The 17,373-nt window shown below is 27.9% G+C and overlaps 1 protein-coding gene across 1 annotated transcript in view; it reads left to right on the top strand.

Moving 5' to 3' along the window:
• The first annotated feature begins 10 nt into the window (after positions 1 to 10).
• Positions 11 to 17,373, top strand: part of LOC142317928 (O-acyltransferase like protein-like) — a 60,034-nt gene continuing 42,671 nt past the window's right edge. The window contains exons 1-6 of the mRNA XM_075354467.1: positions 11 to 178; positions 1,875 to 2,035; positions 4,308 to 4,476; positions 6,016 to 6,206; positions 14,249 to 14,381; positions 16,198 to 16,387. Of these exons, the coding sequence (XP_075210582.1) occupies positions 11 to 178; positions 1,875 to 2,035; positions 4,308 to 4,476; positions 6,016 to 6,206; positions 14,249 to 14,381; positions 16,198 to 16,387 (1,012 nt within the window). The remainder of the gene's footprint in view (positions 179 to 1,874; positions 2,036 to 4,307; positions 4,477 to 6,015; positions 6,207 to 14,248; positions 14,382 to 16,197; positions 16,388 to 17,373) is intronic.

The raw sequence follows: 17,373 nt of genomic DNA, 5'->3' as shown, positions 1-17,373 counted from the left end.
ATACAGCGAAATGACACTGGATTATCCCAACAGACCTGAAACAAATAGGATTGTTGGAGATGATACTGAAGAAATAGGATATGAAGAAAAAACAGAAATAAATGCTAATACTGGTAGGCCTAATGATGGTAGTAATGAAGATGATAATGAGCATAATACAAATATAGACAATCCTTTAGTACCAAATGTTCTTGCCAACAGTTATTAATGGCAAAGAAAGATATAAAGTAGCTTCACAAAACTTTCACTAATCTGTTTGAAAATTTTACTATCCCTAATAATGAAGTTGTTGAGTTATTATCCCCTGTAGACTGATTAAAAAAATACATTCCTGATTTATTTTTAAATTAATATCAGAGATGACAAATATTTATGCCCTTCAGCCCAACAAAATGAGATTTAAACATACTAATCCTGAAGAGATTGAGATTTTAATTGGTGTACATTTAATGATGGAGACTAAAATTTCCTAGAGTGTGTTTATATTTGGATTCATCCATAAAATTTAATTTATCTTTTGATAAAATGTCACAAAACTGATTTTTTGACTTGTAATCCAATTTGCACTTTGTAAACGGGGAAAGACCGGATGACTGCAATGACAGAATGTATAAAGTTAGAACAATTTATAACTGCCTGCAGTTGACAATAGAAGAAATTTAAATGTCAGAGCCATGGTTCCTTTCACTGGAAAATTATCAGTCAAACTTATGAAAGAAACCCTCTCCCTTAGGATATTAAAATTTTTATGTTGTTTAGTCAAGTGATCAAGTGTACGAATTTTTAATTTACCAAGATAGTACGATTGAAATTGAAGAACATATTTTAAAGCATATGGTCTAGGTGCTAGTGTAGTTTTAAAACTGTGTGAAAGAGTTCAACCTAGTATTTCTGCATCCCCCCAGTGAAACTGTTGTTCAGTAGTGGAGATGAGAAACCAGGCCTCCAAGAAAAATTCAGTTTAATTCAGTTGATCGTATGCCATTACATGATATTGCAGAACTCTCTAACAGATGTAAATACCCTAAATGCAAAGGACAATCATGAATAAAATCTCAAAAATTTGGTGTACACTTGTGCTTGAAGAAAGATAGGAACTATTTCTTAGCATTCTACTCAAAGTAATACAAACCAAAATAATCTAAATTCATTCATAAATTGTGAAAATATGTATATAAAATATTTTAATGTCTTAATCAGCAGCATGTATAGGGGCTTTTTAATTACTACTGCAATTTATAACATTTTTTGAGATAAACTTATAAGTTTATTATTAGCAACTACAATATCATGTGTTATTATAATATGGTAAATTTAATTAAAGGATATAGTTGAGATTTGTAAAGTAATAGGAACTATCTAATTGCATGGTGCAAGTGTTGTTCATTTACTAAGTGTAATGCGTGTGCCAAAATAATCTAAAGCAAACATGTACCTGCACATAATATGTCGTGAGTATAAAGATATCTCTCAACTGTATTTAACACTTACTTTTTTATTCATTTTATCATTAACAATAATAATATTATTAAAAATGTTTATTCGTTTTTCAAACAAATGTATAACAAAAACTGAAGGATTTTTGAGTTATAATCAATCATAATCCCAGTTACCACATTAACAAGTAGTCATGCACAAGCAGCAGTAGTCAAGTACATGCAGTGTTTCTTCCTCTTGAGATGATATGTACATAAAATTTTCACAAACGACTGGAGCAAACACTATATATTACACAACAAAGTTCTTGAAAAGAATAGCAGAATTTAAAAATAAAGAAAAATTTTTTTTTTCTCATAATAGAAATTTTGGGTTTGAAAGAGTTAAATTACTAGTTTAATTTTAAAAAGTTAACTAAATTTAGTAATGTTTCATAGATTATTCAAGACTGGAGCCGTGCTTTCATTGCGAATGGTGTTATTTGTGTTGACACATTTTTTGTAATGAGTGGAATGTTATTATCATACACATTCTTGAAGAAAATTGCCAAAGAAAAGAGCTTCAATATAGTGAAATTTTACCTACATCGATATATAAGGTAAAAATAAGCTAGACCACAATCTATAAAAGTACAAAAATTAAATTGTTATTATCATTTTGGTTAATACTGTTATAGTCTTAGTATTTTTAATAGCTTTTTACTCTAAATTTTCAAGTGAATTAAGTGTTGTAATAAATAATAATCTTAAATAAAATTTAAGAATGAATTGTAATCACTGCTTTTCTGAATTCATCTGAATCTTTGTCAACTCAAATAACAAAATTATGGGATTTTTATAATTCAAAATGGTAACTGTGAAAGTAATAATAATTTTAAATGAAATTGTGCAACTCAAATCAAAAAAAGGTTTAGTATAAATTTAGACATTTCCAATATGATGGAATTTTATTTTAGATCTTTATATACAAATTCAGACTAATGTAGTTCAAGGAATTAAAAGAAAAAAAATCCAGTCTTATTTGGTAAAAGCACTGACATAAAACAACATTCTATTTAAAATCCAAATAATAAAAGTTAAATAATATAGCTAATTTAGTAATTCAGTATTCTCTTTCCTCCTGCACTTTTGAAAACTCTTTCTTCTAGATAACTTTTTATCTTCAACATACACAATAAACAAGGTTAGTAGTCGGCAGTAATCTTGAATTTTTCCTTTTCTTACATAAAAGCACTCTGAACATTCTTTATTTTCATAGCTGTTTTCTGATCTAGGTACAATTCTTTACATTACGTTCTACTTTTCCAATATAATCTTTGGCTTTATAAAATTTTTTGTGATTTATCTCATGCTTTTTCTAAATCCATAAAATATAATTAGACATTCACCCCTTTCTGAATAGGTGTTACAAAGAGCCCTTATTAGCCCAATAGCATGTCTTGGATCTAATTACCTTAATTCATGTTGTGAATTAAGCTAAGTGAATTTTTTAAGTGATAAGTTTCACTTTAATTAATTCTTAATTAATTTAAGTGAATTCTTTCTGAATTCTGTAACCATTACTTTCTAATTATTCTGTAAATATTTTCTTTATTTTTGTGAAAAAAAAATTGTTTTTAATTTTTTTTTAAAGAATGTTCGTTTGGTTATGATATTAAATTGATTGTCCTGTAATCATTACACTTTACTGCATCAATTTGGAGATTGGAATCATGCTTTTTTTAAGAAAGTCTGAAGTCCAGATTTCATTCTTGCAGATTATATTAAGGAGTTTCACCATCTCTTGTACTCCTTCCTCAAGAAACGTAATCATTTATGTTGGCAACTCATTTATACGTATATTTTCCATTCATATCTTTTATTGTATGAATAACTTCAAATTTTTAGGTTGTTCCTTCTGCTTCATCCTCTTCCATTTCAATACAATCTTCTCTAGGATTACCATTTGGCTTTCTACTTGATTGGTAAAATGCTTTCACATATTTCTTCCATCTTTTATATGCATTTTCCTCCTTGTATAATATTTGCCATTTCTATTACCAATTTTTTTAATGCCAACATTCTTACTTCATTTATATCATGTTTCTGTTTTCATCTTTTTTACATTTGTTTGGAGTGTCCTTTCCTTTTCTTTCTAAATTTTTTGTACCTGAGCATTCATCTGCATGCCAGTTTCCATTTTGGTTTCTTTTTTATTAATTCATTAGTCAATTTTGTGTAAACCCTCTTGCCTTTTCATTCTTGCTTTTTGTGTGTTTCTTAAATTTTCCATTTTTCCAGCCATCTCTCTGATAGCATGTATTTTTTATTCTTTTTTCCCTTAATGAAGCCAATCAAGTAATGAAGTTGTAAGTTAAAAGAAACTACTATCTTTTCTTGATTGCTTCTACTTACTGCTAACATAATTAGCACATCTAGAACTTCATCATAATGGTAATCTTATTATAACTAAATTTTCTTTTATTAGAACTTGAAATTCAAGCACAAACTTAAGCTTTTAAGCTGTTTTTTTTTTTTTAATAAACTTGTTACTTGTTACTATTTGCTAGTTGTTAAAAAAAAAACTTATTACGACTTGTTACTACACAATACATTAAAATGCATTAACATCTTAAGTGTATCTATTAATCTAATGAATGATATAATAGAGCAATAAAAAAAACCATTATACAGTAGCTAACATTGTTATTGTACTTTCTGGTTAAAGCAAAATGTTTGTGTGCTGTGAAAAATCTTACTAGCTGGGAAGAAATACACATTATAAATTATGTACTTTCTTGATCAATAAATTAACAATTATTTATAAAGAAATAGCATAGGTAATAGAGATTTCCCAGTTTTACTTATATATATTTTTTATTATAATTTCAGATTGACACCAGCTGTGGCTGGGCTTGTATTATTTTATGCCACAGTATCTGACAGGCTATGTGATGGTCCACTTTGTCTTTACTACTATGACACAATAAAGAAACCATGTGTAAAAAATTGGTGGGCATCCCTCATCTACGTTAATAATTATTATGATTCAGGTAACATGGTATGTAAAAGTAAAGTCTGTTTAGGTAACTACATTTGTAGCCATCACAAAAGACATTTGTGCTTCTCTTGTTGCAAGTAGCCTTACTACAGGCTTGTTTAGAGTTAAAAAGACCCTTAATTACATTGTGGTCAAAAGTATATTAAATTTGAATGGTTAATAGATTGCTGTCAAGTGTTTTTGTGAATTTTGAAATCTTTGTTTATGTGTTTAGCTTGTGATTCATTTAAGTATACATAGATTGTATACATAGGTAATACCTAGGTTGTTGTTAATTTATTTAGGTATATTTATGATTTGCCAAATGTTATCTGTGTTAATTAGGAGTGTCTACTCTTACGGTATTGTTGATTTGTTCATTGTATATTAGAAGATATATTTAGTTTCATACATTGTAGTACTATGTGGAGTCAGGCTAATTTAGTTTATTTATTCCTCACCAAACTTATTTATGTGAATTTTCATTGTGTTCAATTTGTTCTAACTTGTATTCTGCTTTACTGCGAGTTATTTATTTTACATAATCATTGATTATATATGCGATAGTGTAATGTATTTTTTATTTTGATTTCTTAATCCTTTGTATGAGTATTTTACTCTTTATTCTTCTTATTCATTACTTTTGTTTTATATATTTATTTATTTATTTTATGAGTAATTCAGAGTACATTTTTATATCAATTCAAGTGGTTTTTCAACTGTTAAATTCTTCATAATTTTTAGGTGGCATTAGTGCATTGAGTGCATCATCTAAGATTGATTGTTCTAAAACTGAAAGTCTGTGTGAGGGATATAGCATTACTGTCACTTCGGGTGAACAAAAGTGGTTGAAAACACTTTGTCATAATTAAGCTATAATTTTTTTCAACCTCATTAAATTTAAATTTGGATTATTTTGTCATTAAAAGCTAAATTTGACTGCTTTAACTCTACCAACTGACATTAAATTTGTCGGTGTATATATTTTAGTAATATTTTCACTAAAAAAAATAGTTCTTTATAAAAAAAATAATTTTATACTCTTGCCATGAAAAATTGTGTTAGCTGAGGTAACAAAATTTTCCATTAAATAACCAATATCTCAAAAACAGTTTACTTGATTTTCATACCCACTCTTAAAGAACAAGATTTACTATATAACTCAAAATAGTCCAACAGGTCTTGAATTTTTTGTAATTCATTCATTTATCCTAATTTTTTTTTTTCAAATATTGTATGCAACACCTTCATTCTGTTCACCACAAAATTTGGTTTATAATGAACATCATCATTACTACCAAAACAATCATCTTAGAGTAACGCTGCTGTTTATATTTTCAGTCCTTTTTGTAGGTCACAATCATAAAAGTTTGATAATGTATAAATATGTAAATAATTTGTTTAAAGCAACAAAACATTCCTAATTCTATTTCCAAACAATGTATTAATCATAGCTTTTATTCAATAAAAGGATTACTGTACAATACTTATATCAGATTGAAAAAATTAACATTAATTATGTAATATTTAAAATGTCTTTAACTGTTTGATATATTTCAGTGTGCAGTACAGACGTGGTATACTTCAGTTGATATGCAATTATTTTGGTTGTCACCAATATTGCTTTATCCATTAATGTACCATCCTTGGACAGTGCAATATTTGCTCAGTGGTTTGATTGGTATTTCTGTTGTAATTTCAATTCTTCAACCCTATTATAAGCATGTATCAGCTGGATTTTTCATCTTAGGGTATGTTGCAGTTAATTCTTATCAAATACAAAATCTAAATAAATTATTACAACTTTAATTATCCTCTCTTACTGTACTTAATATTTTTTTTACAATAGTAAATCTAATCTACACAATAGTATAATCTGTTTTGTTTTGTTTTTTTAATGTACCTATTTATATTCTGAGTCAGTCAATTCTACACCAACCTTTTTATCTACCCATAATTGTCTTCTTTATTATCCATTAATCATCTCCTTCTCCTTCCAACCACCATACCTTACACAGTTAACACTTAACATTTTTCAATACTTACTCTTAACACTTTTTCTTCTTGCTCAATGCCTAAACTATTTTTTTTTAATTTCTTAAATTACCTTTCTGTATTCTCCAACACCTCCTAGCCCACCTTTTTTTCTCACTTCATGTTTCTGTTTCACATTGTGCCTCACTCCATTAAAAATATTTTGCCAACTTTCTATTTAGATCTTTATCCAGATGCTCACATAGGAGCCCTTCTTCATACTAAAGACATGTTTTGCTATTAAATCCTTGTTTTAATTTCCTTACAGCAATACGAGTTTTTACTAGTCTTGTAGCATAGATATTTGAATTAATTTGTACTCCTAGTACTCTACTTATATTCTTGCCCATATATTTGTATTTCTAAAGATAATGCTTTTACCGTTCTTACACATCTTATCCAAAGCATATAGCTTCCTATTTCTTTTCATTTCACTCTCTGCTAGTAACACTGTCATCAGCAAAACAGATGAGTTCAATTCGTCTTCTACGAACAGGTACATCTACTTTCTATGCAAACCTTCATTGTCAATTTTCTCAAGATAGATATTTCATAGTGTAGACAACAAACAGTAAAACTTTATTTCCAATTTTGCATTGTTTGAAGTGGGATTTGTATTATATAAATTATAGGTATTTTTTTTTGTTTAACTTGTTTGGGTGGCATTGACTTCAAAAATAGTTATTAGTTGTAAATACTTTACTTTAGTTAGTTAATAAATAAAAAGTTAATTATTTGTAACTTTTTAGTACTATTACACTTTTAAGTGGGTTTTTATTTGAGTTTTATAAAATATTTTATTTCTAACATTCTAAGGTTTTAACTGGTTCTCTTGTAAATGTTCTGTTTCATTCCCAGTATTATATCTTTCTAATGAAATTCATTAGATATTATTTTGTATTTTAATATAAATAACACTTTTCAAATGAAGGAAGGAGAATTTCATCTAAATCATTGTCATTATAGTTAGTACTTGTTAAAAGATGATGTTAGATGGAATAACTGAAGTTCAACTTCAATATTATCCATAATCATATGTGATTCAGCAAGGCCTGCCTTCCATGTCAAATGTTGTCTGAAACAGACACTAACTAAACTGAAATTTATGAATTTATTTCATTTTTTTATTACAATTTTTTTTCTTATAAATTACAAACCAATAAATGACTTAGGCTGCTTGTTCTCTGGAAGAGACTACGAGTGACTACACGACCACACTACAGCCGACGTTGATTCATATGACTATGAAAGACTCCAGTCATCCTTCATAGACTATTTTGTGTGACTGTCAGTTGGTATTTATAGATAACTTACATAGTATTTATAATACCAGTGCCTGTTGTTTTTTCCATTTTTTCCAAGTAAAAGTATGGTATTACTTTCAGAAGTGGTAGATGGAAATGAATTTCTTTTACGTTTTGAGGTAGGTATGAGGTGTATGAAAATATCATTCAGAATGATATTTTCATTAATGATATATTTTTTTAGGCCTATGTATAAAATTTTGTTACTCAAAAATTTCCAAAACTACTCGATCAGTTTCATTGAAGTTTAGATATGCTGAATTCATACAAGTGAAGTTTGATGAAAATATGGTCTAGTCATTCTTCAGTTACGCTAGGTCAAAAAAATTTGAGCAGGGCAAGTTAGAAGTGTGGCTTGTTATGATGCTGCAAATTGGAACTTGCTGGAAGTTTGTCTTCTTTCACAGAATTGCACAAGAGTTTTTTAGATTGTTGTAGTGTTTTTAAGATGTTGAAAAAATTATTGCCCCCATATAGTTTGTGCCATTCATAGTCTCTTCCAGTGCCCTAAAACAACGTACTTGAACATTACAAAATAAATAAATATTGTCACCCAATATCTAAAAATATTCTTAACAATCAAAGCAACATAATATAGGTTACTGACACTAGTAAACATAAGATTTGTTTGAATACTGAAAAAAACAATTGATAAAAGGAGTTTTTTAAGAAGTACACAAAAACCTTTTCTTAATTTTAATAAAATAGTTTTTATTTTCTAAAAATTTAAGGAATCAAAAACTAAACTTGTACAATTTTTTTCCCGATCAAAATTTATTGGCTAATTTTTCATTCAATTTACATTAGTATGAACAGTATATGTATTCATTGTCAGTGAATGAAAATAAAGAAAATATTACACTTTGTATTGAAGATTTGATAAAACAAGAACGACTGCCTTTTAATATAATACCATTAACCTAATTCAATGTACCAATATTATTCATCTAAGAAGGAAATACAAATTTAGTTGAGATAATTCAGAAAAAAAGATTTGTTTTGCAGTACATCAAAACTTACTTAAAGAAAATATATATGTGAATAGTGGTTGAACTGGTTATGTGCAAAAGAGCCACACACTTCCTTGAATTTAAAATGTAATATTTAGTTAATATTAAAAATGTCTATTCTCCAATATCCTACTACCAACAAACAGTATTTTTCACTATTACTTACTATCAACAATGTTTTTCAATAAATTTTTAATGTCTTTCTTTCAAGTGAAATTTCTTGTACAAATGCTGCTAAATTTGTTTACATAATCCTCAACCAAGATCTAATCACAGATCATGATAAAAAGAGAAAGTTAAAAGAATGTAATAAATATTTACAACAAAATTTCAGAGGAAAAGTGTAGAAATATTACACTCACGAACTCCAATCTGGTATAGCTAACCTTTGTAATATATTCATCTACACTTTGTTTTTAACAAAATCAAATAGACTGAGTGAGAATTAAATTTTTAGATTGCCAGGAATAATTTGTAAGGGAATAAAGAACATTAAAATTTTCAAACATTTATTTTAAAAAATATGTGCAATTTTCATACATGCCATAAAAATTGCTAACATAGAAAACATCCTTAATGCTTATAAAAACAGAAAATATTATTTAAAACCTAAGAAAATTTGCAGAAGAGAAGTTAGACCAATTATTTTCTCAGAAAATATATATTCACTCAACACAAGTGATAGTTTTTGATTGGACTGATCTAACAAAAACTTTGAACAGACTATCAACAGCTACAACAAAAAAAATCAGATATCAGACAACCAATACTGCTAATAGAATTTGTTGAGAGTGCAGCTACAGAAGTACCCATTGAGTTTTCAGTATTTAAATCAAATCAGAAACTAGGAGCTCTACATGAATACTTAGAAGTAAGAAAAGTGGTTAAAACAAAATTAATACCAAACTTTCCATCTTTGTTCAGTTTTGATAATCAACAGCAACCCATATAGAAAATTAATCAGGTTATGAATTCCAAAAACAAAAATCAAATACAAGTAGTAGAATTGTTACAAAGTACAGATATGATCAGCCAATATTATTAAACGTGAACTTTATGAATAACCAAAACTAAAGAAGCTCTGCTTGTATTCTGACAAACTAAGGGAAGTAAGCTTATAGTATATTAAAAATGATACCATACCACCCTAAACTTAACTCAATTGAACTGATTTGAATTAAAATGAAAAATTACACCATATAGAAAAATCTATTGTATAAGCCAAAGATAAATGGAGTAAAATTTGAGCAAAGCTTTTCTGAACTGTCTGCTGAGTATTGGAAGAAATGGCAAACATGATTTAAAAATAATCAGAAACAGACAGAATTTTAGAAACACAAACCTAAAGTTTTGTATCAAGCAATCATTAAACAAACAAAGTAATAGCAACAAGCATTGTAGACTAAACATGCTTCCACATGTGTATGTGTTTGTGTACAGTACAATATACCTCTTTCATCATCAAGTTTCTGAATTATTCCAGTCATTCTGTCATCCTATTTCCCATAACTCATAACTGCATTCTGTTATTATTGATAAACTCTTTTATAAAATCAAATTAATCTTTTAAATGTGTTGAATAGATCTATGTAAATGTGCATGTGCACGCGCACACACACACACACACACACACATGCATATATATATATATATATATATATACACATACTCATAAAGTCTATTCAATGTTTCTACTAAAGTATAGATAAAAAATAGATGCAGATATTTCAGTTGACTAAATATTCATAAGATAACTTCCCTCTGTTGGTAAGCAATATTGTAAATCTAGTATACATTAAAATCATTTACTCTTTTTGCCACAAACATATACATCTGTAATCAATGATACATGTAGTTGAGACTAGAGTAGCATACATCGTGACTTTCTTATGGGAGTTTGTAATATGTTCTGTTCATAATAAAAACATTCTATTCAGTTATTGGCAGTTCATTGCACCACCACCTGAGTTATCAATACAATTTCAATGACGTGTATAGATAATAACAATATCTGCAGTATAATATCAAAATATAAAAATATCGATTAAGAAGGTTTAAATGTAAAGGAAAAAATTTCTATGTGAATTATACATTATAATCAGTCATTAATTGCAATTAATTGTGAAAATACGTACTTATTAAAAAGAATGACATAATTACATGTTAATAATAAAAATAATTAAACATGGAAATGTTGAACAATATGCAACATCAAATGTAAACTTTTCATTTCCTTTTTCCATGGCTGACCATTAACTGCAATTTTTGTAAGAAGAATAATATTTCAAGTCATCACCATTTAAACAAGTCTCAACTAAACACGTCATTATTACACATAAATATATCTGTTTTTGTTTGTGCCCAGTTCTCCTTTACTTAATAATTTTAATTTTTACAAAAACCAATTTTATGTTTGAGGGAATGAATCTCCTTTACTAAAAAACATTATCTTTGTGAGAGCATTCATTTAGATTATGAATTACTGAATGGAAAAGTTCAACTAAAATTTATATTATATATCCTTTAGGAGTTCTTATGGAATCAGATGTTTTAAACTCTCTCCTTCTCCATCAACCATTATTAATAAATGTCCTCCTTCCAATTACATTATTCCTATTTTTTTTCTTCAGTCATTTGACTAGTTTGATGCAGCTCTTCAAGATTCCCTACCTAGTACCAATTGTTTTATTTCAGTGTATCTCCTATATCCTTAACAATTTGTTTTACATATTCCAAATGTTGCCTGCCTGCACATTTTTTTTCTATTTATCTGTCCCTCCAATATTAAAGTGATTATTCCAGTTTTTCTTATGATGTGGCCTCTAAGTATGTCTCTTCTTTTAGCTACATTTTTTCAAATGCTTCTTTCTTCATCAATTTGCCGCAACACCTCCTCATTTGTCAATTTATCCACCCATCTGATTTTTAACATTCTCCTGTAGCACCACATTTTAAAAGCTTCTAATCTTTTCTTCTCAGATATTCCGATCATCCAAGTTTCACTTCCATATAAAGCTACACTCCAAACATATACTTTCAAAAATGTTTTCCTGACATTTAAACAAATTTTTGATGTAAACAAATTATATTTGTGACTGAAAGCTCGTTTTGCCTGTGCTATTCGGCATTTTATAACGCCATCTTTAGTAATTCCATTTTTAGTAATTCTACTTCCCAAATAACAAAATTCTTCTACCTCCATAGTATTTTCTCATCCTATTTTTATACTGAGTGGTTCATCTACTTTATTTCTACTACATCTCATTACTTTCATTTTGTTCTTGTTTATTTTCATGTGGTAGTTCATGTATAGGACTTCATCCATGCCTTTCATTGTTTCTTCTAAATCTTTTTTACTTTCAGCTAGAATTATTATGTCATCAGCAAATCATAGCACCTTTATCTTTTCACCTTGTACTGTTACACCGGATCTAAATTGTTCTTTAACATCATTAACTGTTAGTTCTATGTAAACATTAAATGTAACAGGGATAGGGATCACCCTTGTTGGACTCCCTTTTTTATTACTGCTTCTTTCTTTTGCTCTTCGATTATTATTATCATAGTTTGATTCCTACAAATGGTAGTAATTGTTCTTCTGTCTCTATACTTGAACCCTAAATTTTTTTAAATGTTGAATATTTTATTCCAGTCTCATTATCAAATGCCTTTTCTAAGTCTATAAATGCCATGTATATTGGTTTGTTTTTCTTTAATCTTCCTTTTGCTATTAATCTGTGTGCAAAATTGCTTTCCTTGCCCCTATACTTTTCCTGAAACCAAATTGGTTTTCTCCTAACACTTCTTCCACCCTCCTCTTAATTCTTCTGTACAGAATTCTAGTTAAGACTTTTGATGCACGAGTAGTTAAGCTAATTGTTCTGTATTCTTCACATTTATCTGTTCCTGCTTTCATTGGTATCATGACAGCAACACTTTTTTTGAAATCTGACGGAATTTCCCCTTTTTAAATATTACACTCTAGTTTGTATAATTTATCTATCACTTCCTCACCTGCACTGCACAGTAATTCTGCAGGTATCCCTTCTATCCCAGGAGCCTTTCTCCCATCAAATCCTGTAATGTTCTATTCAATTTAAATCTCAATACTATATCTCCCTTTTCATCCTCTCCAACTTCCTCTTTTTCCTCTCTAATACCAGTTTCTAATTCATTTCCTCTGTATAACACTTCAATTTATTCCACCCACCTATCAACCTTTTCTTTCATATTATAAATCTGTGTACCATCTTTATTTAACACATTATTAGATTTTAATTTATGTACCACAAAATTCTTTTTATCTTTCCTATATGCTCCATTTATTTTACCAATGATCATTTTTCTTTCCACTTTTCTTTAATCCACTCTTCTTTTGCTAATTTGCACTTCCTATTTACAGTATGTCTTAATTGTCAATAGTTCCCTTTACTTCATCACTAGCATTCTTCTACTTTCTACATTCATCCATTAGCTGCAATACATCCTCTGATATTATTCTTATAAAACTACCTTAAAGACACATAATGCTACAGAACATTAAACATTTTCAAAACCAGATAAAAGTACATTTGTTCATCAAACACAAATTAGTGTAACAATAATACTCTTTTTACTGATTTAATTTTAAGTTAGTTGTAAAGAGTATAAAATTAAGTCCATAATTTTATTTAATGGATAGTATACAATACATGTAACAAATGTACATGCAAAACTAGGTGCCAGTAAAAAAATAAACATGTTTTTAATATTAAACAATGAGTTTTAAAATATCTTGCTGTAAAAAAGTTTTTGATTGTTATAATTAAAAAATTATCTACATATATAAAAATAATTTGTCTAAACTGTATATTTTCATTTAAGAGACTGTAAGAATGAAATTATGTAAATAATGTTATTTTCATAGGTACATGAAAATGTACCTATTTTCATAGGTTCATCTTCATATGTTAATAATTGGTTAATTGTAACTGGATGCACATTACCACTGTGATCTTATTGACACTACATTTATTAATCTCAATATTAGTTACATTGTTACTGAATAGTCTTAATAGCATTGCATGCATTTTTTTTTTCTAAATCAATATACAAATTTCATATAATATTAATTTATGTAGCAAAGTGTGCAAATGAAATTACACCTCACTGATTATCTTTTAAGTAAACATATTCACTTGTACATTAAATTCCTAAATTGAAATGTAAGGAACCATGAAAGAAACAAAGAATGTATTTCCAGCCCAATATTACAGTTAAATATATTGCTCATATATGTTGCTTGTTTTGTATATGACTGCCCAAACTAGTATATTACATTTCAGGAACGTTTTAGAACTTTAAAATACTATTGTTACCTCCAAACAAATTTTTTACTAGAGCCAAACTAATTATGTTCTTAATTATGTATAACCAAACTAATTATGTTCTAATATGTTCAAACAGAAGGCTTGAACGCGAGAGAATATTTATGGAGAATTATGTATACACACATACTCGTGCAACATCATGGCTATTAGGCTTTGGTTTAGGAATTTATCTGTATAAATTTAGAAATAATCCAACACCTATATCTACAGTAAGTAAAAACAGTTTTTCATGTCCATTTACAGTATATAGTGAAGCCTATGATAAAAATTCAACAAGTACTTTTCAATAAAATGTAGTTAAATATGATTTCTCAAAAGGAATACTATTACTGTTAGGATGGCGCCTTATATAATAGCAGCTAAAACTAGGGATTTACCTGACTCATATTATCTTTTCACAACTTTGTAATGTCAACTCCTCTTATCCTTCAGTACTAATGAGAAAAAGCACACTACCTTAATAAATCACCAAATATTTAATTATGGAAAGCCTTTATTATTTAAAAAAAACCACAGCATTGAGTAAATCCACTCAAAAAATTCCTTCATTAATTGTAGTTACCCAAGATATGTGTATATTTTGTATCTAAATTACATTGTCAATTATTTAGATATATACATTTGTTCTCCTGACTTAATTTTGTTATTTTATTATATGAATAATATTAGCATCTTTATTCCTCTTTGTGATTTGTTATTAATCATTTGTTATTCAGAGGTTTCACATTTTACAAAAACTAGCATCTATATGCTAGTTCAAAGCTCTCCATAATGAAATTCTCAGTTATGAAAATAAGTAGTGGAACCTTGAGTTTTGTAATGCAGAGCTTTGACTATATAATGTAAATGTTTAAATAATACTTCTTATAATCACAAATATTCTGTAAAATTTATAAATCATAAAAGGTTGTATGTGATCACTGAACAACTGAGAGATTGCAGTATGTTAAGAAATTTATTTTCTACTTGATTAGTGGTTCTAAAGACCGAGTCAACTAGTATTAATTGGCCTCAAAGTCATTTTTCATGATATAAGATACAGGTTGGTAAATTATACTAGATGATTACAAAAGTTATTAGATTAGCTGGTGTCATTTATTCAGCAAAGCATCAGGTTTGTTAGAAGTTGCTCATATTCTTATACGTTCAGTGAAAATTTTGATTTTTTTAATGCTATGTTAAAATGGCAGACACAAGCTAGTATTCACTTGAAGAAAACCTTGTTAGTATTTGGGTGCATGAGCATACAAATGCAAATGAAAACTATGAAATCATAAGAGATAAATTCATTCAGCATTTTGGTAAGGTAGCTCCGTCAGTAGTAATAACATTCTTAAAGTGGAAAATACCTTTTCCGCTGGGTTAGTCCTCAGTTTGAAACTCTGGAGATCCTTCCAGTCGATCCAGTAGCTCTGACAGAATCCTGTTTATAATCTCTTCCTAAGTCATCTAGGGAAAGGTTTTCAGACCTAAATATTCCCAATTCAGTTTCAAATATAATGAAAATGATCTTGAGTTTAAACCCATTAAGCCTGCTCCTATCAATGAGCTTTCTGGTAATTGCTTAAGCTGGGGTGATATGCACTAAAGTTTATGCTTAGTGTTTGCAGCTTGGAGCAACTACTCTCGCAATAGCAGAACTATTTTTAACCTAGTACAAGTTGTTTAAAAATAGTAAAAAATAAAAAAAAAACAATAATTATCTTAAATTGGAAGTGAATTTATGTAGAAGATAAGTGAAAATTTTACTTCCCAAATTTTTAGACCTGCAAATATTTTTAGGATCTAAAATTAAAAGAAAATAAATAATTTATTAATTTCTTTTTGCAAGTATTATCTATGGCAATTAGCATCATATTTTCTGTGGCATTTATAATAATCACATTACATTTACATGAAAATATGAGATATGATTGTAGAGTAAGTATATGAATAAAAGAATATGACAGATATGTATATGAAACACTTTGGATAATTTTAATATTAATAGTAATGAAGAATCAACCATTTATGTTATTTTTCCAGAAAACAATAATTGTGGGATGGCTGTTATCTGGTATTGCATTCTTTGGTGTAACATTTGGCATATTACCTTTCCAAAAGGAAACGCATGAATATGATCCAATTTATGACACATTATACAAATCTATACACAGACATATCTGGGCTTTAGCATCATGTTGGCTCATATTTGCTTGTGCAACTGGACATGGTGGTATGGAATAATAAATTATAATATTATGCTTATTTAATCTTTTAGAATAAAAAGAATCTCAAAATTTTAATTATCGAATATAATAACTTTTATTATCAAAATATATGTTACTCACAAACAGTTTATATTTTTAAAAAATAGTAAATTTTATAATTGGTTCCAACAATATTTATTAGTATTAAGAAAGTGAATTACGAGTATATTAAATTTATTATTTAATTAAAGTTTGAACCGATTTTTTTTCATAATTGTGATTATATAAAATTATTTTTATTTATTTTTTTATTAATTATTTTAGTAGATTAATTTAAAAAATATTATATAGTGTATGTGTCTGAATATATTGATTAAAAGGTTACTTTATTTATTTATTTATTTTTTTTTTTGAGAACATGATCTTTCAACTATGCTGACTTCGGCTTACTTGAAGGTACAAGAGTTAAAATTAATACATTTAAAGTCAAAAGTTTAAAAAACCATAGTTAAAATTTAAAAATAGTCTTGACTGTCCCGGTCCTACTAGTATAAGTATACTAGTAGATAGTGTACGCAGATATGTAGTATATATTATAGATATATAGATATGTAGTATATACAGACCAGTTTACTATACCAGTCAGTATACTAATAGGACCGGAACAGTCATGACTGTTTTTAAATTTAAACTATGATTTTTTTTTTAACTTTTGACTTTAAATGTATTAATTTTAACTCCTGATGATGACTTCAAGTAAGCCATCTAGATCTAGAGTACACATCAACATGCTGTAAGGTGGGTTATATTAATTTTTAATTTATTCATTTAACATATCAACGGTACCATATTTAAGAAATTAATAACTACTTGCTAACAGAGAAAAAATACTGTGGATGTTAGACGTACTTACTGCAACTGCTACAGGAAGAGTGAGGGGTGAGAAGCTTAAAACATTAAAAAAGATTAAAATTCTGGAATATTTCAGAATTTTTAATAATTTCAACATTTG

Source organism: Lycorma delicatula, chromosome 1, assembly GCF_047948215.1.
Source record: "Lycorma delicatula isolate Av1 chromosome 1, ASM4794821v1, whole genome shotgun sequence".
Taxonomy (NCBI): domain Eukaryota; kingdom Metazoa; phylum Arthropoda; class Insecta; order Hemiptera; family Fulgoridae; genus Lycorma; species Lycorma delicatula.
Note: the sequence above shows the minus strand (reverse complement) of the source record. Positions and strands in the feature narration are given on the sequence as shown.